The 26,818-nt window shown below is 34.6% G+C and overlaps 1 protein-coding gene across 2 annotated transcripts in view; it reads right to left on the reverse strand.

Moving 5' to 3' along the window:
• Nucleotides 1-3,080: 3,080 nt before the first annotated feature.
• LOC139120748 (cilia- and flagella-associated protein 46-like) overlaps nt 3,081-26,818 on the reverse strand; it is a 62,237-nt gene continuing 38,499 nt past the window's right edge. The window contains exons 18-48 of one of the 2 annotated variants that reach the window (XM_070685297.1): nt 26,338-26,556; nt 25,697-25,762; nt 24,941-25,089; nt 24,618-24,716; nt 23,842-23,992; nt 23,408-23,506; nt 21,638-21,799; nt 20,575-20,777; nt 19,846-19,936; nt 19,310-19,534; nt 18,641-18,787; nt 17,798-17,868; nt 17,473-17,551; nt 17,064-17,150; nt 16,630-16,800; nt 15,855-15,944; nt 15,422-15,511; nt 14,701-14,883; nt 14,209-14,306; nt 13,645-13,915; nt 12,850-12,968; nt 11,414-11,610; nt 10,631-10,716; nt 9,981-10,041; nt 9,673-9,708; nt 9,265-9,367; nt 8,584-8,696; nt 7,085-7,166; nt 6,357-6,389; nt 5,007-5,143; nt 3,081-4,296 (exon numbers count right to left, since the gene is read on the reverse strand). In XM_070685297.1, coding sequence (XP_070541398.1) covers nt 3,917-4,296; nt 5,007-5,143; nt 6,357-6,389; nt 7,085-7,166; nt 8,584-8,696; nt 9,265-9,367; nt 9,673-9,708; nt 9,981-10,041; nt 10,631-10,716; nt 11,414-11,610; nt 12,850-12,968; nt 13,645-13,915; nt 14,209-14,306; nt 14,701-14,883; nt 15,422-15,511; nt 15,855-15,944; nt 16,630-16,800; nt 17,064-17,150; nt 17,473-17,551; nt 17,798-17,868; nt 18,641-18,787; nt 19,310-19,534; nt 19,846-19,936; nt 20,575-20,777; nt 21,638-21,799; nt 23,408-23,506; nt 23,842-23,992; nt 24,618-24,716; nt 24,941-25,089; nt 25,697-25,762; nt 26,338-26,556 — 4,098 coding nt within the window. In that variant the 3' untranslated portion in view covers nt 3,081-3,916. The remainder of the gene's footprint in view (nt 4,297-5,006; nt 5,144-6,356; nt 6,390-7,084; nt 7,167-8,583; nt 8,697-9,264; nt 9,368-9,672; nt 9,709-9,980; nt 10,042-10,630; nt 10,717-11,413; nt 11,611-12,849; nt 12,969-13,644; nt 13,916-14,208; nt 14,307-14,700; nt 14,884-15,421; nt 15,512-15,854; nt 15,945-16,629; nt 16,801-17,063; nt 17,151-17,472; nt 17,552-17,797; nt 17,869-18,640; nt 18,788-19,309; nt 19,535-19,845; nt 19,937-20,574; nt 20,778-21,637; nt 21,800-23,407; nt 23,507-23,841; nt 23,993-24,617; nt 24,717-24,940; nt 25,090-25,696; nt 25,763-26,337; nt 26,557-26,818) is intronic. The other variant, XM_070685298.1, reaches the window with a different exon arrangement.

Here is a 26,818-nt window from a genome sequence, read left to right on the forward strand (position 1 = left end):
AACAATATCACATTCATTTTAGTTTACTTAGTAATCAAGATAGTCTATGTTAGAGCTGAGGGTGATGAATTATTTTCCAGTTTGATGCAATAATCATATACGGTATATATATATATATATATATATATATATATATATATAACATAACTCATAATTACGGATACCATGTGTGCTTTTCACGAGACTCTGCCTCGCAGCTGTATATAAGTTTCTTGTTAAATCTGATGGGATTGTTTCTGAGACATCAGTAAGTTTATTATATGCTTTCATTATGCAAAAAAGCCGTATCATGCAGAACTCATTCATCAAAGTCCAATCTGCCCTGAAAATTATATCAAAACCATCAATGACAAAATCTGTACTTTCCATCACTAACCTTTTCTAAAAAATTAAGTTTTAATGTAATCAGTTTGTATATTCAGGTTACATTGACAAATTCCAGAGAAACCAGATCGGCAGCAGCAACATAACATCAGCTCACATAATTATGTGAACACAAAGCAAACATTTCGTCACTGAATATCACATCACCCATTCTTCTAATATTGTATATAAACATGACAGTGTAACTTGATTTTTTCATGTCCTGCATTTAAGGACATTGCCCAGCCACTGATCTCAGCTGACCATGCAGCCTAAGTGTTTTTGTACAGTCCAGTCTTTAAAATAAATTTAAGCTAAATTTGCTCATGGGAAGAATGATTTAAAAAGGGGAATTGCAAGTTTGGGTGAAACCTGGAATTCGAATGGAACAGTACAGTACCAAGAACCCCATAAAACTAGCAGAAATAGAACTATGAGTATTCCTGTACACATGGCTATATCCATAATTATGTATTTGTTTGAACTCCAGTGGCTGCCATAGCACTATTACTGCCTTCATGTCTCTTTTCCATAGAAAATAGTCAGAGTGCCACACAGAACTCCAGAATTGATCCAGTGTTCAGCTGTGCATGTCACCACTCAATTGTGCAGTAATTACATAACAGCTGGCCAACTGAACTGTCTCATACAATTCCCCACACAATGGATAGATCTCTTTAAATTCACTGCAGCATTCAATCCAGGATGTCACAGTGAAAAGGGATTATCAACCCACTTTTGCAACAGGAAGGGGATATGAAATTTGAAAACTATACTACAATATCAGATATCAGAACTGAAGTGTGCTTCCTATTCACTTGCACCTATGGTGACCCATACTAGGTACTTTGTTGCCGAACTTTTTTGATATAAAACTTAAAAAAATTACTAAATTTATAAAGGTAAAGATTTTATGATGTTCAAAGATGAACCTAAATATATGTCTATTATAATAACACTACTGTAAAAACAAGCGACCTAGCGGCCGATATAGCTCCGCTGTGTTTATGTACAGAATAACTATTTTTGACACATGTTGATGAAGAAGGTGGAAATCTTTGATAACTCAATGCAGTGGCCAGAAAAAAGTGGCTAAAATAAGCTGCAAAAATACAAAATTGAAGATTTCATCATACTTTGAATATATCACATTCGATCATCCCTAAGAACATGTCAACCAAAGCTATCTGATGAGTAGTATTTTGAGAATAAAATATTCTGACCAAAAATGGCAACAATTGCCCCCAAAAATAAAAATTGCAGATTTCATCATAATTTCAAAATATCTCACTTAGTTCATATATAGAAACTTGTATACCAAATTTCAAAACTGTCAGACCAGTACTTTTGAGAAATACATTTTTTGACCAAAAATGACAAAATTGCCTTAAAAATGCAAATTTGCATATTTCTGCACAATTTGCACAAATCTGAAAAAGATCATCCCTAGGGACATATGTACCAAATATAAAAGCTATCTGACTGGTAGTTTTGAAGAAGAAGATTTATAAAGATTTTTTTACCAAAAATGACAAAAATTGCCTTAAAAATACAAATATGCAAATTTCACCACCATTTTAACAAATCTGATTTAAGTCACCCTAAGCAAACTGCATATCAAATTTCAAAGCAATCGGACGAGCGGTTTCAGAGAAGAAGATTTTTTTACCAAAAACACCAAAAAATGCCCCAAAAATACAAATATGCAAATTTCACCATGATTTGAATAAACTGAAGTGAGGTCACCCCAAGTGAACTGCATATAAAATTTCAAAGCAATTGGACTTGTGGTTTCAGAGGAGAAGGCAATTGTTGATGGACGACGACGGACGCCGGACAACGACGGATAATCAACCTATTTGATAAGCTCCGCGTCGCTGACAGCGGAGCTAACAAAAATGAATCAGATATTCACAATGAAAAGAGGAACATAATTTACAAATTTAGCTTGTATTTCATTTGGACCAGTTTCGATATAAATCTGAAATGTCATTGCCACACGGATATATTGGCTTTTAACTTCCTTCTCCTTCAATTAATAAACATGAGAAAGAGATTAGTCATACTGGGCCTAGACCATTAACAGCTGCTAGCTTGTATCCTTTTCTATGACACTTGCCACACTGCAGTCATAGTTTAGACAAAGACTGGTGCAATAGTCATGACCCAAAGGTTATGCATATTGACACTCAGTGCCTCCAATGCTTCTCTATTACCATTAATCATAGAAAGTAACTTAATTATTATTATTAAATGACCATTCATACTAATTTGGTGTGAGTGATATGTGACAATCCTGATTAAAAGGTGTACATAAAGCACACTGAAGAACTCTTCTAAAGACTAGTTTAATGACACAATTCCAACACATACATACACTAGATAAAGACACTGCCATATCAACAGACATGGAACCCTGACAGTAGTATTGGTACTGTAGGGTGCTGATGATGAAGGGCAAAGATGCCAAAATGTGACAACATTAAGATAAATAACAATTAACGTAATTGCTGGTTAAAGACATGTTACATAATTGTGTCCCTGTAGTGGCATGTATTTTTACACTTAGCGAGATGAGGAAATATGGTCGGCTGAACATGCCATCTTTAATGTTGTATGACCAGTGTATGACTTGCTAGATAAATTGTGCAAATTAAACAGCCTTGATCAAACACTGCTCAATGATGCTAACAAAACAAATACATGACACAGGTATTGTGAATAAAACAGATATTTTATTAAGAATTATTGCTATGAGTTACGGCAATCAAACAACATACATGAAATATCCAGTGATTGATTATATATTTTTATTTTACAAAATTCATGAAAAGTTATACAACTTAACAAAACAGCATCTCTGAGAATATTTTCAACATGAAAATGTTGTTATTCAAATATTTGTTTTCACATAACACTATGATACAATACAATTCAATTCAATTCAACAAAACTGAATAGAATTCAATGAACCTTTTCTTGTCAAATGTAAAGAATCAAATCAAATGTGTTCAATGAAAATCAAAATAGAGAAACGGATGACAACAGTAGTTTAAAATACAAGGTATTATATCTCTATCATTGTTTGTCAAATGAGTGCAACATTAGCATGACATTACAACATCACTGAGCAATGTTGAAGAAATTCTCTGAATTGGTGACTGTTATGCTTATTCATGGTGACATACACTGGAGAGATGAGTCAACTGTAAATACCATATATGGTTATTTCCTTGGATCTGAAATAAGTATCCAATGTTTGTAAACTGCATATCTTACAAATAGTTCTATACAGGCAATGTTCTACATTATTTAATGTTGCTGTTGCAAAGAGATATCATACAGTCTGAAAATTTTACAATGTTAGAAATAATACACAACACTGATTTAGTTTCATTTAATGATATTTTGATCAATAGTTCACACTCAAGTATTGTAAATGAATAAGTATAAAAATGTCAAAATAAGAAATGTACAGAGCAGATCAATTTCAACAAATTCTCCACAGCAATCATAACCACTTCAGTTATTAAGACTTTAATCTGAAAGCCTATCAGGTGACAATTAGATTTGGTAATCCATAGCAGACAGTATTGTACCAGTGTCTACTGACAATGACATCATCATCCACATGATCTTCACCTTCTTCTTCACCTTTAGTCAAATCTACTTTCACTTCTTTGTCTTTTTCTTCTTTTATTTTCTGTTTGGCTTTACTGGCTGGTCTGCTTCCCTCTTTGTCTTTGCTCTTCCCAGATTTGTTGTCTTTGCCATCTTTGCCGTCTTTCTTGTGTTTGTCATCTTTCCCAGTCTTGCTTTCCTTTCCGTCATCTTCTCCTTCACCTTCCTGTTCACCTTCTCCGGGTGCTTTCCAAGTGGGAATGAACATTCTGCGTGTTGTTTGTCCAGTGGTTCTGCCTAACTCAAGCAGACCTGTTGAAGAAATAGTTATGAAATATTTTCATTTCAATTTTTTATATCAAGTTAGGCAAACACACCATCTTGACTGGTTGTAATTTAACAAGACCTGTATTTATGGATTGAAAAACCTCTGAGAAATACAAGATGTACTGCTTGGTGAGAAAGGCAGACAGACAAGTAAGAAAAGGCTGGGCTTTTCAAAGATAAAATTGAATAGAGAGATCACTTGTTTGATTTATTGAAATCAAATTGATTTATAGGGTAGAAATTGACAATGTAAACTATAGCTGATATTGTTTTGTATTTCACATATAAAGGGAACAAAAGTCAGAATTTTTTACTTGTTCATTACTTTTGTTGCAGCAAATCTCATACAATGTTAAAGTTCAAATGCAAAGTATAGTGTGGCAAACACAAGGCAGTGTATACAATTTGCAACATTGTTGTTTACAAATGAATTCTATTTCTGACAATAATTCAACAATAAGATAGAGACTGTGTTGATAAGTTGAACTGAACACACTTTCAACATGAATTTACAGGTAGAACATGAGAAGAAACTATGCTTATAACAGAACATGGATTAAAAATGTCTCAAAAGTCATTATAATGGAATTAAAAGAGCAAAATATCTACAGAGCTTTGTCACAATGGGCATGAACAACCTGGAAGTTATTGACAGATTAATGAAAGCATTTGCCTCTTCAAAACAGAAACCTCACCTTTAAAGATAGTGTTGAATTTGTCGGCGTTATCAGCTAGATTACAATGCCATTGGTTTGCCATTATACAACCAACACCAGTTAAACTGAGTAACATAGCAGTCTCTACATGTCTCTCCAGTGACAGGTCGATAACACTGTAAGATAAATTGCCAATGGATGTCCATTACTCTTAGGAAATTGATCAGAATGCCTAGAGGGCGCTCCAAAGCTCTTCCACGTGTAATGCATTATTGATAGAAAAGGACACCCCACCAGTTTTGACTTAGTACCAGTTGCCTTGTATAACCTTACCATACTACTGCAAGTCATTCTCACATTCTTAAGAAAGGTGGGTTTGTCATTTAGAGGTTTCATATGAAAATCTGCTTATACTGAAAATTTTGCCCTCCTTCTGAGGTAATTTATATATTTATACAAGTAACTTTTCAATGTAACTCTTTAAAGATGGGTGGAGTTCAAGTGACTGATGTAGTTTCTTTTTTGAGATATGAGGAATGTAGAAAGAATAGAACTAGGTCATATGCACTCGTCAGGCAAATGGAATTTCAATGTTCCAGATAATCAAATGAGAAACTGCACTGTATGAAACATGAAAACTAAAACTGATTTCTCATGTTAGACTCATGAGTATGATAATCTAGGCAGAGTGGAAATTCCACTGACTTATGTAACCTGAGTAAATGACTTGGAAGCTGAGAATTGGGCAGTTAGTTTTTTTTTTGACATACAATAAATGTGAATAATATTCACAAGGTACCGTATAGGTTTCTACTATTGCATGGTCATCATATCATATCACAGTCTACGGTTTCACTTCTCTACGGATCATTTGTTACACAGTAAACATATTGAGGACACTTCAAAAGCAATCCAAACATATGGTGTGCATTTGTGCTGTAAGTGACCATTGAAATCAGAACAGAATACAATGTAACAGACATGACATGCAATGGGTGCAATTTAACATTGAATAATAGCTGTGTGTATTGAAAGAAAACCACTCTACAGTCTGTCTCCTACACTTTTAGTACATTCTTCTTCCTTTTCATGTTTTCAGCTGATGATGTCACAGTAATGTAAGATACAACCATGATATTATAGATCATGGATGATGTCATTTACATCTTATGCCTTGTAGCCATTGCCCAGTCAGCTAAATTCAACTCAATTGTTTCAAATTTCACGTCTATCTGAAAACAATACACTTGCTGCAATGACAACACATTACATGTATAGTAGTCCCTCTGAACATTACATTTTACATTATTATCTTAACAAAAACAAAAATCTGCATAAAACACAAAAAAACTCTAGTGCAACTTTGTGTGTTTTCATTACCATAGTTACCTGAAGTCAGATTCCAAATCTGGCCATGTTTGACTGCCATTACAAGGGAAAATTACATCTTATCAAAAATGCCTCCAAAAATAATTGACACTATTAATTTATGCATAGACATTGTAATCTATGCTAAATAGCAACATTAAAACAAATTGGAATGATATAATCAAGGTTAGGTCTAACACTAAATTGTTGCAAAATGTATCAACTAGGACAGACCTATTTATCCATCCGCTTAATGAAGTATGGCATTTACAGCCTCACAAATACATGCTTAAAAAACGCAGAGTGCAAAGTCTATGCTTTGTTTTATTTCATTCTTTGCCATAGTATTTCTATAAAATCTTATAGAAACTAAGCATGCAGTGCTTATGGCATATATCATTTCATTCTTATCTTCGCCATGTTATTTCTATAAAATCTTACAGAAACCAAGTATGCAGTAAACTATGGTTTCTTGAAAATACAAAAATGGCAATGAACAGCTTTCCAATAATGATAACATACAGCTTGACATCTTTATTAATCTTCAGGACTAGGCACACCTTAAAAACTTACTTTTTTGTATTGCAAAAAGAATGGGACAATTTTCCTGGATAACCATACAGAACAAACAGCAGTATTTTTATGAGAATACTTCAGAAATACATCCTCTGATGGACTGTGACTGATCTTGAATTCATATATGGTATGTTTAATGTCTCTAATTGCTGTCATACATCTACATGACTTACCTTTTGATTACATCAATCTTAGACTGCCTTAGAAAACTCTGATTGGTCTGTACATGATCTAACATCACTACAAGGAAACATTCTGTGAAAAAGTAGACAAGAAATAACATGTGAATCCTAATCCAGTCAACAGATTATCTCTGGCTGGGTTTATTTTTTGCCTTTTGGTGATGTTGGCCATCACCATGAAAAACTTAGCATTGATATTAAATGGGTATTGGAGTTGAAATTTACCCACCAGTTATTGCAAGAGACCAAAGATTGATTGTAGCACACTAAACTGCAGGAGGATTCAAATTGTCATAGCATACCATTATTTGAATTCTGCAGTGACTTGTTTTGAATTTTTTGAATTTATCCAGATTTACACAACATACCAAAACACCAGTATAGTTTACATAAATACTGGTGTGAATAAATCAAGAACAATTCACTTTGTTTTTCAAAAATGAATTGAACACTTTTATAAACATGTACCACACTACCATTAAGGAAGACTGTTGAAACTGAATGTAAAACACAAGTTGTTGCTTTACTGAGTTCATTTTTATTCAAACTTGGATGAATACAGACCTTCCTGTTGATGAAGAAGAGCGGTGATTGTGTTGAAAAATAAGAGAAGTAAAACCAGACTTCCTGTCATTATGAAATCACCTCTTCACAGAAAAACAAACTTTTCAATTTCCCTACTTCTGGGAAAAGTGAATCTCTACTTCACAGAAAATCAACCCTGACAGTATTTTTTGCTAAAATTGTAATGAGGTGAAACTGTTGGCTTTTTCACATCTATACTTGCTTTGACAGGTTATTTCATTATGATGTGCAAAAATTCAACCCTGCAAGATTTTACAGGACAACCATGGCATCGAGGGCCACATTTTCAATGTCAACAAAATGTGATCATAAGAATTGACAAACCATGACTGAAAGAATGGGTAACAATGACCGTTAGTCTGATATAACTTTCAGTTGTCAAAGGCATTTACAATGGTCTGGTTAAATAAATCCCCCGTGTTTGTCCTTAATGACTCTGCAACTTGGAATATCGCTTTGCACTTTTTATTTCATAGGATAGATTCAGGTTCCCAAAAAAAGTAACAAACAGTGTGTAGTTCTTCAGCAGTTATATTAACAACTTTCAGCTAGACATACTGTCTGACTACCTCTGGTTTGACTGTACTGGAATGCTGTATCAATTTATAATACTAATATCTGCCAAAATAAAACTTGGCCTCTGTTGGTAACATGCCTAGCTGTCAACATACCAAGTTGACACATACATACAGCGAATACAAGCATATCATCTCCCCTTTGTTTCAGATATACTGCATCTCTAGTTATCGATCTTGACAGCTACTCTAATGTTTATCAAAGAACATGTATTGTTTCTGATTGGTTTCTGTTTATCAATGACTGCATATTGTTTCTGATTGGTTTACTATTATCACCTTAGCACCAATGAGAGCTGGGCTGTATATCAAAGGCTAGCATGGACTCACCTGATAGGTTCATAGGAATCAGCTTGGATGCTGAGAGATGAGATAGTAATTTCTCCATACCATAGAATACAAAAGCAGAACTTTCACTCAGTTGTATTTCCCATTCACCAATACTATAAACAATACAAAAATAATATTCAGTCATTTCTCTGTGTAAAAAATATCTCCCTTAACAAAATCATGGTAATATTATCAAAAACTTGAAGTTTTCTAAAGTGTTGAATTCATTTGAGTGACAAAGTCTGGAGTGGAATGTTTACAACTGGTTACAATATGGTAAACACTGTTAACTACTATTATACTGCAGCAAAATGTATGATAGTAAAGGCTGTTTTATATGCTTCTGTGACTGTGGCACTGTTTTTCACAATTGTCAAAATGTGATACAAAATATATGACAGATTTGTCATGGTATTCACCTTTATACATATTACAGGAGAAATAATTTCAAAATTGCCTACTTCAAACACACATATATAAAGCAGTCATTGATAGCTTATTGAGAGTTAAACATCACAATTTAACAACAGTAAAACGCATAAACTGCTGTGTATTTGCAATAGTTTATAATTTGCAATAGTTTGTGATTGCACATTTACACAGAATGCTAAATAGCTTGTGAACGTACGACTTTTCCAGTTGGTCTGTGATTTCAATACAGACTCTAACTGTCTTTCTTACCTTGGCACATGCTCATTTCCCATAATGCCTTCCCATCTGCCAGTGAACTGACTCTGGTATTTCTTCAGCAGTTCTGTCATGTTGTAGATCGGCCCATAGGTTTCTAAATTGTAAGGAAATAATACGTGAGCATTCCGATGACAAATTTACAGAACAGAATAACACACTGTGATGAGAAGTGATGACCAGTAAACATGTTACCTTGCATTTTGTTCACATATTGAAGCATTTCATGATATCAGTGGGTATTATTTAGCAGATGAACTTTAATGAATATTTCAGAACAAAAATGACAACTTCTCTTCAAAAAGAATACTATTAATTCTGTGCTGTAGTGTAGTTTTGTATTTGATGAACTACAATAGTTGACAAGCTGAAAGGAGTCATAACACTTATCATAACACTTACCAAGATCTGTGTTTTCATCATGTGGATCTACAATGTCTGACAACCAATTAAGGAACAAGTCATAAACTATCAACAATAGATTAATTACATTCTGATGTCTTTGTAGGAAAGTCAAGTATAAATGGATTTAGCATTCCCGAATATGATATGTGACATTTCATTAACACATAAACACACAGCATAATATCACCACTGACACATGTCTATGACACTCTCATTAAAGTACTGTATAAATTATATTTATTGATAATTTTTTGTCATATCTTCTTCTTATGATATTAATTTTTGTTCAACAGAGGAAAGGATACATCTAAAGCCATGGGTATCCAATGGTAGACAAGTTGCTGGAACGTTTCTATCAACTGGAACCTGGAAAACCAGAAGAAAAATCAACTAATGAGACACTGTGACAGTAGAGTGTTGCAACTTTGTGCTACAGCATAAAACATCTAAATTACTTTGTAAATATCAAGAAATGATGAAGTAATCAGAACAGTTGGCTAAGTGGATGAAAACAAATATGATAGTATAACATCAAATCAGTCAATTCAATTTGAATCAGTGTTAGCATAAAAAACACAATATACCATGACATTTGTCATATTTTTGTGGTCCTTTAACAACACAATTACAATTCATACGTAGATGCATGCATAGACAGATGGATATATATAGACAAATATGGTAGCTATACAAACATAAATACCATGTATAGATACATACTGGTTCATACACATACAGGCAGACATATGTATGTACATACACATACATTTACACATAAATAATACACTCATGCATATAGGGAGACAAACACTTAGATAAACCTACAGCACTCTAGGACTAAAGGACTGATGAGAACATTGTGTGTATGTAGCATATTTATTTGATAGCAGTGGCAGGTGATGACTTTGACAAGATCATTGTCAATATGAATGAAGGTAGAAAAGGATAAACTTACCATCTTGACATTTTTGCCTTTATCCTTGGCAGCAGTCTTACTAGCCTTGGCTTTTGCATCTTTCTTCTTCTTATCTTCACCTTCCTCTGAAATATCAAATCAACAAACACTTGATAGAACACTTTGCTGTTTGCCTTAAAGGGAGGGGTTCCTTGGAACTGTGCTATAAGGTCGTATGGGGTTTATATGACCAGTGTATAAATTGTATCCCAGGTACGATGGTGATTGATGAAAGTTAAAATAAGTTTGTCATAATGTACATCATGGAATTTACATATTGCATCTATTGACATGATGCATCTAGATATTGTGCATGAAATACATTGATTGAAAACAAGAAAGTCACACAGACGCAGTTCTTATGACCCCAACCCTTTCAGATAGTGTACTTATTTGCTGAAATCACAGTATGCTGAAAAAACAAGATTTTATCTCTCACTTCCATGATTTAAATTTCATGGATCAAACTCCTGTATTTTGGGATAACTATCTCAAGTTGACATCATTTGACCTGCAAAACATTTGAATTTCGGTATTCACAAAGGAACAGAATGTTACAAACTACAGTGTAAATTTAATCATTTTCAAACTATCAAACAAATTGTATTTGTATTGTGCAGTCAAATCTTTATATTTACCAAAATGCACATATATTTACGATATTTTGAGGAAAACTAACTAATCTAAGTAAGTACCATCTGATGTTGTGAAACCAGTTTTCTGTGAAACACCATGTGACGAATTTTAAATAACAGCCTGAGGTTTGACATAGGATGGACTGACCTTCAGGTTCTCTATGAATTCTGTTGTACAACATTTGAAGTGAGAAATCTCTACTCAATGAGAAAATACTAGGATGTTGTAACATAGCCATGGCTTCCAGTGGTAATTCCAACAACCATTTATCTGCAAGTATCACCATGTATTCATCTGATGTCTGGCTTTCTTTACCACCAATAGATGCCAATGAATCAGTCGCTCTGTCAGTAAAAAGTTTAAAGTTTAGATAAATTTTCAAACAACTTGCTGAAGACATTGAAAACCTTATCTAACAAAGTCATTGTCTGTTGTAATATTTATATTTCAAGGCACCTTATCAATGTCAATGAGGTGTGGGCAACATTCAACTGTTAGTGAGCAATAATAGTGATTGTAACACACCTCATCCGCAGTCTGTATTCTAATTCGCCAGTTGATAGTCACGTGGGATGCATTCTTTTTGTGCTGATCCACGCAAACGACGTCATCAGGCATCATTTGTTGGAACTGTTGCCTGCCAGGCATCAGTTCTGAAAAATGATGTCCGCTGACGTCAAAGACGACATTGACGCGTGCGCGGACCGGAATGTAAACAAAGATGTCGTCTGCGGCCAATCGAAACGATAGTCGAGAATTTTTTTGGTTTATCCTACTTTCTGAAGAAGAATTGAATGCTTTGGTTTCCAACAAGGACTCGAAACGGGCGAAAACTATAATCAAAGGTGCATTGAACGTTTTGCAGAAGTATTGCGATCCTGTTTGGAAAAACGTTTTCTTACTGAACCACTCCAACATATTACATCGTAGGCCTACATGAGACAACTTTTGTGTATAGTACGTTCTTATGCATGGCTACGGATGAGATGTGTTACAAAACACATATTGACTGGCCATGAAGGCAACAGCATACGTCTTTAACCCCTCGGGCCTGTGAGTCACCCCAAAAACAGACTGTTTCCCTCGGCCTACGGCCTCGGGAAACAGTCTGTTTTTTAGGGTGACTCACAGTCCCTCGGGGTACAGACGTATGCTGTTGCCCTCATGGCCAGTCAATATGTGTATAATTTTGCTTTTAGCAGAGCAGGGTGTAGCAATGGAGCAAAGGTTAGAGAGTAAATGTGCAATAACGCCCTCTAGGTATGTCAACTCTCACCAGTAACATCATTTCTATCATGGTCACTTGTGGAGTTACCGTGTTTCTATAGTATCAGGGTGTATTGTACGATATCTCTTCTCAAAAAACCTGGATACCATAATGAGAGGAGCTACAAAACAACAGATGCCCGACTTGTATAAAAGACTTAAAAGAGTGAATGTGTTGAAATGCCATGTCAATGATCACTTTTACTTTGATATGTCAACTTGTAATATAATATAAAAGTGGAAATTATTAATTCAAATATCAGCTAAATTTCTAGTTGGATAGGCAGATTGAATAGTAGTGTCCAAATGACTCTGACCTGAAAGCTTTGTCCAACTGGGAGGTGACTGGTTTGAGATAGTCTTCCATGGCAACCAGTAATTCTATAAATCTATCCTGTAACCTTTGCTCTTCTTTCAGTACATCATCAGATATTTCCTGTATTCAACATTAAATCAATAAAAATGAATGAAGCATACAGGTAATTAATATAAAACAAATACCAAATATCTGTTATACTTCATGTACTACCAAGGGAATAAAGGTGTCTTTCAGATACTGTGTGGTTGCTGGGATACTACATTCATTGTACCGCTACACTGACTAGTCTACATTTTTATTTACTTTGAAGTCAATGATTTGATAATTTTTTTGAGTAGTACTTTGACCCATTGCAAATATTTGTAATATATATCATACATTTAGATTTTTTAAATCAAACCTCGCAATGGCTGCCAACTGAACTATAAGACAGCCAGTCCAATGATATGGACTGTATGATTTTTCACTTTTTCACACTGTTGCTAGAAAATCATCCACCTGAATTCTACAAGTAAATTTCTTATTTTCTGTACAGTTTGAGTTGCCTGTGTTCTAAGAGTTATTTTCAACCTGCAGTCACCTGACAGTGTGTACGTAGTAAATGCATTTATCAGAGTTGAGGCTAAACTAGATCAGTTAATTTTAACTTCCTTTAGCCTCTCACTTCTACAACCATTGTATTTACATTTATTTCACATGTATTGCAATATTATAAAGTTGAAGTGAATAAAGATTAATCTAATCAATATTGAGATATCTTTGAAAGGCTACGGAACCAAGGTCAAGAACAAACCTTGACTGTTTTCTGTTCCAAATCTTCTAAATTCTCCAACATTTTCTTTCTCTGTGCTTGCTGAGATCTCTGATACTCAGCCTTTAGTAACATTTGCATGACATCAAATTTGAACTGACGGAATTTCCTCATCAGATCCTCCAATGCATGGGGTTCTACAATAGTCCTGGCAACTCTTGATTTGGAGCTGTGTGAAGTCCCAGCTTTGGGTTTAGTCTCTTTGCCACCTCCTGATTTCTGTTTGTCTAACACTGCTCCGTATAGTAATGACCTGCAGAATTAAAACACATGCAACGTAATAAATGTTATTTTACCGTAAGGAAAAATTGAAAGTAATCTGAATCTTTAACAAGAGAAAGTACCCAACCTGACTTCCACTCGAGTATGGCAATACAGAGACAAGACTGTTTTAACCATACTTTTGAAAGAAAACTTCCATCAAAATGTTCTAAAGTTGGTTTGATTATTAGGAACAGAGAGAGATCTTCAAACTTTTTATTGCAGTTGGACTGTTTTTCTTCTCAAGTAACTTGCAAACTTCAGTCAATACAAGAGCATACTTACTTGTCCTCTGAGTGTTGTAGTATCATTATTGTAAAGTTGGATGGTAATTCTTTCATCAAGTCCATGTGTTGGTGGCTTACAGCTAAATGTTTCCATGCCTAGAATGTGATAGATGTGTTGTACATTAACATTAATCATACGAATCACATATGAACCTATGATGTACAATTACTGGGAATGTGATGTAAACCTAGAATGACTGAATTCAATACCTTGTTATCTTCAATTATATCATAATGAGTATCTGCGAAACAATTTTAACAAAAGGAGAGACAGATATACACTTTCAAGAGATGGGACTTTCATAACAGAACATGACATGTGTGTTCTACCTGGTTCAATGAAAAGAAAACCATAGAGCATTTGTTCCTGTATATGTAAACCATTGACTTCTAAAGTTAAATTGGGTATTCATCCAAAGGCTTGAGATATATCATACTAAGGCGTTGACATGTTCATAATCCTAACCATTATAGAGAAAACACTATTTACCTCAGATTCATCCTGCAGATGACTGATGATGGATTTCATCAGTGGACTTCTTGACTGATTTGTTGTAACATTATCTGTCAGTAGATGTTGTCTTTGATGGATCAAAGCAGCTTGTTGTGATGTACTGGGATCAAGCTGGGCTCTGGACAAGACAGACTGCAAATTTAGAGATGCTTGACAACTCTGTGCAAGGTAAAGAAGAAATGGATTAGAGGATGTGTTGTTTCGAAAGCTTCTACTTGGAACATGGAATCTTGTTGGACAAGATTAGGAGATACTATCTCCTAAAACATACAATACATGAGGTGTTTAAGTAAAACATCACAGTGTACAAGCCTGAATCTAGTACAGTCTAATGGAGTAGGATAATGCTTTTGATCAATGAATATCAGGAGTGTTCTTTTGTTTTGTTTGTCAATGTTAGTATATCTTGGTTGGTATTACAATTCATGATTCTCATGCTACTTCTTATTTCACATAAACAGACCTGGACAGCACTTTGAGAGAAGTTACAGATTACTGAAGTGTCATCTAAGTTGAAGACACTTAAGATTGTACTTTGCAATTATCAAATCAAATCAAGACCAAGTTGACTGAAGGCACACCTGACGGTACATCATACAGCCTTGCATCTCTATGGGTTTTTACAGTCATGGTTATACCAAAGAACCTAGTTTCTCGGAAACAAAGATGGAACTTGTTCAATTCCAATAAACATTACCTGATAGATAGCCAGATAATGAGAAGCTGTGGATGGATCAAACTGACCACATACTTCAACCATCTCCAATGATGCGCTAGATACTATCTCCTAAAACATACAATATATGACAGTGTACAAGCCTGAATCTAGTACAGTCTAATGGAGTAGGATAATGCTTTTGATCAATGAATTATCAGGAGTGTTCTCTTGTTTTGTTTGTCAATGTTAGTATATCTTGGTTGGTATTACAATTCATGATTCTCATGCTACTATTACTAGAACCTGTCAACCAATGTTTGTAGGAGTTAGCAATGTAACATCACTCATATTTCCCATGATACTTAAAAGAAATGATTGATAAAACAACAGCTGTAATGAGTGAGTTTTACAATGATAATCACAGAACTTGGTATTAGTTTGATTGTTGATGTAGTTGTTATTATCTACTTACCGTGTGTCCTTTCTGTAGGGCAAGCTGAACACACTGGCTGAGAACTTCACTTGCTTGAGCCAAGTAGTGCTCTGATAAAGCTTGATTTTGCTGAAAATTACAATATCATGGAATACAATACCAGGTCATTGAAACACTCATATCTGCACTAACCATGAAAGTTATTATATTGCAATATTTTAGTGGATCAACATGAAATTCATATTCTATATGCAAAGCTCAGCGCAACGGATGATCAAATTAAGGGTTGCCAAGAAATGTAACCAATAGCTCATTCAACTTTTTCTGATTATAAATTCGAACTCAGTTTATTACCATATTACTTTCTTTACAGACTATCTTTGTGCGTAGCCACAGCACTCCACATGACAGTGAACAAATCTCCACAAAGGTTACACTGACATTGAAAGTTAGGAGCTAAAACTATTCTTTACGAATCTTTTACAGAGTGTGGATTCTGTGTGAGTTGTAAAGTCTCCAAACTGAAAGCTAGAGAGCAAGGCAATACAGGTGTAAACATGTTCCAAGCAACTTATCAAATGGGAAGAGATGGCTTAGTAATTGATATGGCGCCATTTATTTAATCATATTTATTCACTTTACGACAGTCCATGTGGAAAAGCATGATAAGCATGATAAGCATGATAAGCATGATATCACTTCTGTAATTTCCATTGCACTTCAAATAAATTCATTTTCAGAATGATGATAATGACTTGAAAGAAAGACTTGACAAACCGCTGACGCAAAATATCAACAATAAAGAAGAACACACCTTTGTTTTTTGAGCGAGATGAGTGTATTTGCTTTGCTGTTTAGTATCAGTGTCATCGTGTACTTCCTCAAGGTGTTCAGCTTCACTACCAATACTACCTTCAGCTGGTACAGTAGGTAAACTTTTATCCACAGCAGATGATGTCATTTGACCATCACTCTGACTCAAATTCTGAAATTTAAGATGTGAGTGTTAAGTCATTACATTAATTTGTTTTTTGCTGAACAAGACTGAAACAATAGTTGCCATTGATGTTTGCCTTTAGTGTTGAAATAAATTGATACGTTAAACAAGCAGAAAATACAGACAAATAATCAAGTTGGATGCATTCTATGTGAACAGTTTTATAGAACAGCAAATTTGTGGTGATGGCATTAAGATATGAACAGCTGATCTCAACTTTATACAAGACTATGATAGTATCATGTTCTTACCATATCATAGACATCCCATTGTGCAGCTGGGTCAGGTCCGACATGTACTGCTAACATACGCAAACATCTACCAATGTTGTAGAGACTCTGCAAAATATTACATCCAAAGATTATTGCTGTACACAGTGTTCTCACACTACTCTAAGTCCACAAATCATTATACATAATCATTACAGAATTTTTCAAAATCATTTTTCTGAAACACTTACATTATGATAGTATATAACAATACATGTATCCTGATTGAAATAATGACATCTTTCAACCTTTGTATCACATTTATTGCATCATTAGTTGAATCTCAATACTAATATTTATGGAATTTCTTTTTGAGAATCTGATGTGGATGAATATAATCACAGTTTATACATGAATGGTCTGGCTAGGAGAATGAAATACAAGACCGTACCTTAGCTTTGAGTTCACTGATACTACCGGATAAGTTGTGAGCACTTGTCAGTTGTAGAAGAGCCACTTCAGCCAGAGAACTGATGGGAACAGAATAAATATAGAAAACAAGATTTTCAGTGGATTTCCGTTTACACTATTGCATTTTGGCTGTGAATCTAAAAGTCAGTACATGTTCATATATGAAGCTGTACTTGATTGAGTTTTTCACATTGTTAGTTACACAAAGTATCAAACACAACTGTGTTATCTGTATCATACTGACAAAATTGATTGATTTCTGTTGCCTTGTCGAAGACAACCTCTCCTATAAAATAGAGACCTACCATGCTGTATCTTGCCATTCCTTTTCCACATCCGAGAAATTTGGTGTTGCTGACACAAACTCTTCCACTGTCTGTAAAGTAGTAAAGATGTAACTGATTTTATTATGGTTTGAGAATATATTAGCAATACGTGTTTTTTCCATTATAGAATGTGAAAGTTGATCCACATGATAATATAGATATAAAATAAATAAATAAATAAATAAATAACATTTTTTATTGATTAAGCAGCCACCTATCAGAACTCTGTTTTACATGACTCATCTCTATGATACATCTACAATGCAGTATTTGGTTGTGTAAAATTATATATTCATTTCCTAACAACCCAAGAGTACAGTGTACACTGACTGCTGACTGTATTGATGTCAGACATCTCTCAATCCTATTTCCCTTCAAATTCTATGCAGACATGTACTGGTGACATCACCAACTCTTCCTAGCTCTCAACTTTGTGGACATTCATCAGTTACTCACCCATTCAATCATACACAGTCATGTTATTAATAACAATCATCGTTATGTTTTGAAAACAGCTAGTTCATGATTCATTACATGTGTTGTCTTTTATTTGGCAGTCTTGCAACATTCCTATTCTCGTAATTTCTCTTTGGTTAATGTTCATTTCAGCTATCCCTGAATCAGTGTCATAAAGATGTTATGGAAAATGATAAACTAGAGACATATCATTTATTTTATTCATGAAATAAAATACTACCAACATTTACTGATAAGTGAGAACTGTGCTGTTTACAGCTTTGTGATAAGCATTACTGTTAGATACTTCTCTACTTTGTTCAAATCAATTCTTGACTGGTGGGTTCTGCTATCCTAGATGCATACCTTGATAATGGAGGCTTTCCGTTCCTCTAACAGTTGATGTTGTCTCTTTTCATTTGCATACAAAACAAACATGTCAATCAGAAGTTCTGAATAAGCTATCTTCATGCTTGTTACTTCACGTTGCAATGGTAGACTTACAGTACGCATCTGTAATTCATATCAAAAATGAAAGAAGAATACAAATTATAACTCCAGAAATTATGTTTTGTCAAGGACATGAATTCAACATTTTGAATTCATCACCTTTTCTTGAAGTCATACAATGTTTGCCTTATCACTGGACTACAATATTCTATGTGTCTGAAACATACGGCATTGTTCAGTTTGAGCTAGCACATTCTGGTGTAGCACATGTCTATATCTTTGAACTTACATATATTCTTGATGCATCATGTCACTCTTCTGAGCTCCGCATGTTTGTCAATTTTTACAGTTTGTACAAAGACATGAGTAATAACTGCAATTATTATTAAAATATTTTTTTGCAAGCATTCACATAAGTTGAGATCAAAGACTAGTGTTAAGACTATGAAGTAAAGTGGCCACCTTGACTTACTGACATTTGACACATATCTGTACTAAGCTTGCTAGTACATCTTGCTAATGAACTCAATACTTGCCATTCTCTATGAGATTGAAAATGACATTGACAATGAAAGAGACCTGTACCTCTTGTATTGATGACAGTGTAATGACATCCTGTAACAATTCATCTGCAATGTTGACAGCTTTCTGTAGAATCTTCTTGGCTTGCATCAGAAAACTGTGTTGTTGCTCCTTGTCAATGCTATCACAGGCAAAGAGTCTGAGAACACCAGCCTGTTGTTGTAGTACCTTGATGGCTTCTCTGTGATAACCATTCATCAACAGCTGATCTCCACTCTCTTGTAATCTCTATATAATAAATCAAATCATCAACTTCAAAGTTGTATTCAAGTTTATATATTCCATGATATCAAAAACAAAATGAGCATCAAAAACTGTAAATGACATCGTAATGAGGTATACAACTACAGGTGTGCTGTAAATAACCATAGCAACTCTGGTATTTCTTTTAGCTTTCTGTAAAATCTATAGAAATATATTTTGTACTGGATGCAGTATCATTCTAGGTATACATTATGCCCAGATATTAGCCGTGCATCCCCTAATTTACAAAATTCTGACTTCACAGCTAAAGACAGAATCATGATGTGGAAACTCACCTGACATGCTGTCATAAGTTCTTTGTTTGCCTTTGTTTTCATGGTATTACCACTTTCATCCAGTACATGGCTTACTTGAATGGATGCATATCTGGCAAATATATAACATTGTTAAACTCTGGTTAGGTCTACTTTATTTCAATATTACCTTCCTTGATCATCTACTTGCAAAACCATGAAATGATCATAGCTCAGCCATGAATTCTATAGCAATGTTCCCTCGCAATATTTTTCTATTTTTTTAATTGGCTTGATCTGTTCACACCGGGTTCCCAGTAAATAGTTTCACAAACACAACCGAATGTGGGACCCTTGAGACAAACCATGCCGTTCAAAAGGTTAAGAACTGTTAAAATCAATGACGGTTGCTAAGACCTGCATGCTAAGACCTGTAGTCTAACATTTATTTTGAATATCACCATAATTTGTAACATTAAATTTTCAATGAAATCAAAACTTTTGGGAAGGTGATCACATTTGATGATACATAAGCAGTATAATGCCACTGTGATGTGTATATGAATATTGGAAATCATTTTTAATCATATCAGTAATTTATTTACATATGTGTTCTCAAGACCAAACACTGGATGTACAGTAGTATGACTAACAGTGTATGCATATTGTGAAATTGTTGATAAAAACATGAGATGTTGTGATAAAGTAAAATGAAAGTGTGAAGGTGAACACACAGCTTATACTAATGAAATATAAATAGTATAAACTTACTTGGCTTGAAGTGTAGCTCTAATGTATGCAATAAGTGATGTTTTGTTAGGTCTTTGTGGTGACAGCTTGTTGAATACAGCCATAGCTTTGAGTAAGATAGACCTGGCTTTGTTGTACTTGTCTTTGCTTTCAGAATCAGTCAGTGTGGCTTCCACCATCAACATAGTAGAACGCAGCCATGTCATTTCATCACAGGGTAGTTTCTGTGAAAAACACAATTGCAGTGTAATCAATTGTTTTGAGAAACTGGGAGGACAATGTCACAGTTAACTCATGTAAAATTATTATTAACAAGTAACAGAAGATGCTGACAGACATTAAAGGAGAATGCAACTCAAAAACAGATATTTAGACTCAACATTTTGTAATTCTTTTCTGATCTACCACTTGCAGAGCTTGTTTTAAAGCTCAGGAGTAAGATTTTTTACAGTCATAGTTTTTCAAAAATTAAAAATTTTATTTCTACCCTAAGATTGAACTCTGGGACAACATCCATTTTGAATTTCAAATATTGCTAAATGTTAGGTACATTGTAATTGGTTTCTCTAGTACCAAACTTTGCAGGGTGACCTCTGATTTTTATTCTTGATTTGGTGTAAGGGTTGAAAGTTACATTGAAGAAAATATGAGTGAAAGTTTAAGTCTTTCTCTTTCAAGGCACATACTATCTTAAGAGGGCTCATCCGAAGAAAGAATAAGACACCGCTCCTATCTTCCTAAAGAAAATAATTACTTTTTCTTAGGATCTCCTACAGTGCAACAATATTGGACCCCCTTGAATTGTGTCAATTTGTAAAGTTGCACAATGTGGCCTAGTATTGCTCAGTCTTGCTGTAAGGTGCAGTCATTGGTTTCAGAGTCTATAACATGTCAGATTTACACAGTACGGGATGGAGCAGTCTGAGTATTTGTGTAACAACTCGTATTTGTTCCATGAACAAATATATTCAACAAGTATAAATTGCACATCTAAGTAATCTATAATGGGAAAAAATACCAAAATGAAATAACATACAAAATTTTCATATATTTTCTAAGATTGGATTAATCTTGGCATTATTACCTGTGCTGATTTCAGAAGTTCAATGACCTGTCCCATGTTAGCTTCATGATATGACAACTGTGCCAGGTTTTGTAGGATGTGCGTATGTAAGACTTGATCATCAAACGCCACCGCTGATAGCAATGCTTCATTTAACATCTGACGTGCTACTTGGTAATGACCCTGGTAGAATCAAAGCGTGACAAAATCATTTCAATCATTCTCATTTCAAAGTTTTTACGTAATACCATATCAAGGCAGTAGAGGTGTTTTAAATTGGTGAAGGTGATATATCTAACATGATGAAGTAAACACCTTTACCAATGTCACAATTTTGTTACTATCTTTTGAAGAAGAGAAATCAAATAAGCATAGGAAATACATATTGAAATAGTTTATTAACCCTTTGAACCCGGCTCGGACATAAATGTCCGATGACATCATAGAGTACTAGGGGGTCAGGGTGCAAAGGGTTAAAGCTCAATACGCTGGGTTTATAAAGAACAAGTCATCGTTGATGACACAGTCCCCACTTGTTAATGGGTACTTTGATTACATGTCCTCAGAGAGGATAGAGTCCTCTTCTTTAGGTCTGTGATAAAAATACTTTTGAATAAATTCGCTTGATACATGTCTGAGTTGTAGTTCAGGACATGAAAAAATCGTAATAAAATGGCCACATGTCGGCCATATTGGATCGTATCACAAAACAAATCGATGTGCATATGTATGACATAGGTCAATGTCCTTGTACCAAGTTTGAATAAAATCCGTTGAGATATGCTTGAGTTATGGCTCTGTACATGAAAAAATCGTAACAAAATGGCCGCACGGCAGCCATATTGGATCGTATCACATGAAAAATTGACGTGCATATCTATGACATTGGTCAATGTCCTTGTACCAACTTTGAATAAAATCAGTTGAAACATGCCTGAGTAATGGCTCTGTACATGAAAAAATCGTAATAAAATGGCCGCCTGGCGGCCATATTGAATTGTATCACAAAATAAATCGATGTGAATATGTATGACATAGGTCAATGTCCTTGTACAAAGTTTGAATAAAATCGGTTGAGATATGCCTGAATTATGGCTCTGTACATGAAAAATCGTAACAAAATGGCCGCCTGGCGGCCATATTGGATCGTATCACAAAACAAATTGATGTGCATATCTATGACATTGGTCAATGTCCTTGTACCAGCTTTGAATAAAATCAGTTGAAACATGTCTGAGTTATGGCTCTGTACATGAAAAAATCATAATAAAATGGCCGCCTGGCAGCCATATTGGATCGTATCAAAAAACAAATTGACGTGCATCTGTATGACATATGAAGTAATCCTTGTACCAAGTTTGAATGAAATCGCTCCAGGCATCTCTGAGATATCTGCGTGAACGGACGGACGGACGCCGGACGTACGCACGCACGCACGCACACACGCACGGACATGACCAAACCTATAAGTCCCCCGGACGGTGTCCGTGGGACTAACAATGAACCATTGAGTCCACATTTTTCAAAAACTCTGTCATGAGGTATAACAGACGAGTCAATAGTGCATACACAGTCAAAATAATGTAGACAGTCGGGGTTCTCAAAGACGACATTTTGAGGAATGGGATACCCCTGTTTTCAGACAAAATCGTTCATATGTTAATAATTACACAAAGGATCCAATTTGCAATGTGAATTAGCCATTTCTCTGTTTTCCAATCTGCCAGTGGAGAACACTGACACTACACTGAAAGTCTACAGATACTGTACATATAAAGACTGAGTACTTACCAATCTGATAAGAACTGCAGCACCCTGGGTCCATACATCTCTCAAACTAAGGCCACTCAGATGTCTACTCAAACCTTTCACAGGTTCCTTGAGGTCAAACTGAAGGTCAAAGACAAACACAATATCATCCTAGCATACAGTACATGATTGTGATTTTGATAAAAGTCAGAACAATTGTCCAAACACAAAATCACTAGGAATTTTTTAACAGATTACATTTCTCTTAGTTGATCCTTTGGAATTTTTTATCCTAACATCATTTCGATTTGGTTCTAATTTTTTGGCTTGTGGCAAAGGTAAGTGTTTCTGTACACAAAGAGACAAAAATTTGAGCATTTAGCATGGTAGCAATAATATTACAACAACCACACTCTCTACTCATTCATATAATTATGTGATATGATACAGGGTAAATATCCTGGAGCAAGCATTACCTTTTGATCAGCTGGTGTAAAAAGCCTAGATTTCTTGAATTTTTTTGAGGAATCTTCAAAGACAACGTGTTTCTGAGATTCCACCACTCTGAGTTCTTCTTTCTTTACTTGTACTTGCTTCTCTTGCCATTTGGCGATCTCTTCTCTGGATCTGATTTACAAGTCATCAGGTCAATTTTATCAGTATTGCAAAATAAATCAATAATTGTCATGCTTGTTGTGCTTGAGTTCTTGTTCAACGACATGTTTTGTATGAGTTTCATATCGAGTAACTTTTTATTTGTGTGTTAATTTCAATTTTGTTTCACTTTGAACTTGGAATCTTTGATAGAAGGGATGAAATATTAAAATTCATATCAGTAAAAAGGTGCTCCTTGGCATATGCTGACTGATCTAAACAGCTCCCAATGCTATACAAAAGTTTGGTAAATGGAAACTAACAAAACTTTTCAATTTGCTCATTTTCCTTTAATGTTGATTCCTCTGATCAGAATTTCTGGTTCTTCCTTTGGAAAGGCCATGTCACTGATTGTACCATTAGTTTGACTTATTGCATGATGTTTTCAATCATTCAGAATTATACTAGGTAGCAAAGACGGTCTTTGCAGTAATCCATCTCTACGTGTGCTGCTTGATTAGAGAATTTTCTCTAACTTAGTAGGCTGAAGAATTGTGAGAGCATGTACTTATAACAACGTAAGAACTACCAATGAATCCAATCACTGTGAATTCAAAAAACTGGAAAGATGTCAATGAGTTATGAAATGTTTGTTTACCTGGCCTGTTCCTCTTCACTGATGGCGATGTCACCAACCAGTAGTTCATGGTATTTGGCTGCTGCTACTAAATTCAATGACTGGCAAACTTCCATAGATCTGGTAGGAAAAATTCACATAAGATGATTGAAATAACTTTGAAAGATATATTGGAGTATATTCTGAAACAAGTTATGTCTTGAATTCCTTCCCTACAGGAGTAAATTTTCTGATATGGTACATATTATGTACTTTGTATTTACATACTTAAATCAGACTTGTTTTGTTATGGTTTAGTTATCTATAACCTGTATGTAAATAATTTGGTAATTAAAAGTACTTACTTGAGATGATATACAGCGGCCAGTGTCTTGGATTCCACTGTATCATGAGCAATGGTCTCGGCCAATGCCAACACTGGCAATGAGAGGTGAGTGTATCCTAACTCATTCAATTCCTTGTTCAGCTCATCAAGGTAGTGAAGTGTTAACATCTGAAATTTATGAAAATAGCATTTCAGAAAAGTCATAATCAGTAATGACATACAAGTCACTACTGAAGCACATGCATATAATAGAACACAGTGTCAGGGAACATCACCATTTTTTGATATCACATGAATTGCCCATTCAACGACACGGCATAATTTCAGATGACAACTCGGTTAGGTAGCAAGACCATTGCATTATTTCTAAAATGAAATACTGGAATAAGTTTTTGAATAGTAACACTGGAGAAGATTTATTTTGAACACATTTCCGAAATAAATAAATAAATAAATAAATAAATATATTCATATGAAATATGAAGGGTACCATACAGAGTCATTAAAAGTTTTTAAAATATAGACAAATGTATTGTGCTACAAATAAAATGTGTTCTTAAATTTCATTTGGACAGATATCAAAATCCTGCCTTACATGTGAGATGAGATTGTATAAAGACAAAATCATAAACACACTCACAGACACACAGACACAGGCTACTTGTATCATGACACTAGAATGCCAAAATTGATCAAAAGTAGACAATGGGTTGCAGTGTTCTCACTCAATATAATTTGTATCTATTATAGAAACAATGATATACTGAACACTTACTGGTTTGTACAGGTTTTCTTTGTTCAAACCCTGAGCACTGTGGTCTTCTTTGAATGCTTCCCGTATCTGCAAATTGAAATTCAAAATTGACAGATGCCAATATAATTAATATGTTGAAGCAATATTCAAAACTAAAGCTGCACACAGGCTATTAGATCATGTAACAAATCAAATTTTCAAACTCTGAATGCCTGCACAATTCATTTACATGCATCAAAAATATTCAATTCCATTCAATTGAACTTTATCCAAAACATGGGCAATTCAAAGTATATGCCCACTCTAAGATACATGTAAACTTTAGGAAACTGACAAGAATGGCAAAAATATTCTAAAAAAGTTGACAGAAGTGGTAAAAAGTATTCTTGGCTAAATAAACAGGAGTGGGAAAAAGTATTCTTAGATGATAAATGTATGTAAACCTTAGGAAATTGACAAAGGAGTGTCTGAAGGAGGGTTTGTTTTCTTGATTAACACAATGCTACTCATGGGAAATTTACAATTTGAAGTCATTTGACACAATCAGATTTTACCACACTGATAAACTCAATGGCATATTTTGAATGCACACATAAAGAAATACAGATATTCTACTATTAAATGATGATTTTTACAATTAAAATTTGAATGTTAATTCATACCTCATCTGGTACGTCATAACTAGCCCAGTCTTCAGGATGATGTGGCAGTGCATCCAATGGTCCTTTTCTCTTTGGTTTATCTCTTGGTGTCTCTGTGTCTTTGCCTTTACCATCTTTACCTTTCTTGCCTTTGGCAGATCCCTTGGACTGGTTCAACTGTTCTGTGGACTGTCTTGTAGCCAGTTCCTTCATAACCTTGCCAGCAGATGGTAGGCATACCTGATATTGATAGAAGCATAATAAAGCAAATGTCTGTCAAAATTCCACACAATTTATGTTGCATTGAAGATGGAAATATTTCTAAAGCACATACAATCACAGAAAAAACCATTTCAGTTCAATGAAATCAACCAAGTAGATTCCCATTACAGAACTGCTTCCTAACCGTGTTGAGAATGATATTCACTTTCCGTCAGCACATCAAGTGCTCATGCCAAATTGCGTATTGAAGATAATTTGGAAAGTTAACATCTCTTTAAAA

This window comes from Ptychodera flava, chromosome 20 (assembly GCF_041260155.1).
Source record: "Ptychodera flava strain L36383 chromosome 20, AS_Pfla_20210202, whole genome shotgun sequence".
NCBI lineage: Eukaryota > Metazoa > Hemichordata > Enteropneusta > Ptychoderidae > Ptychodera > Ptychodera flava.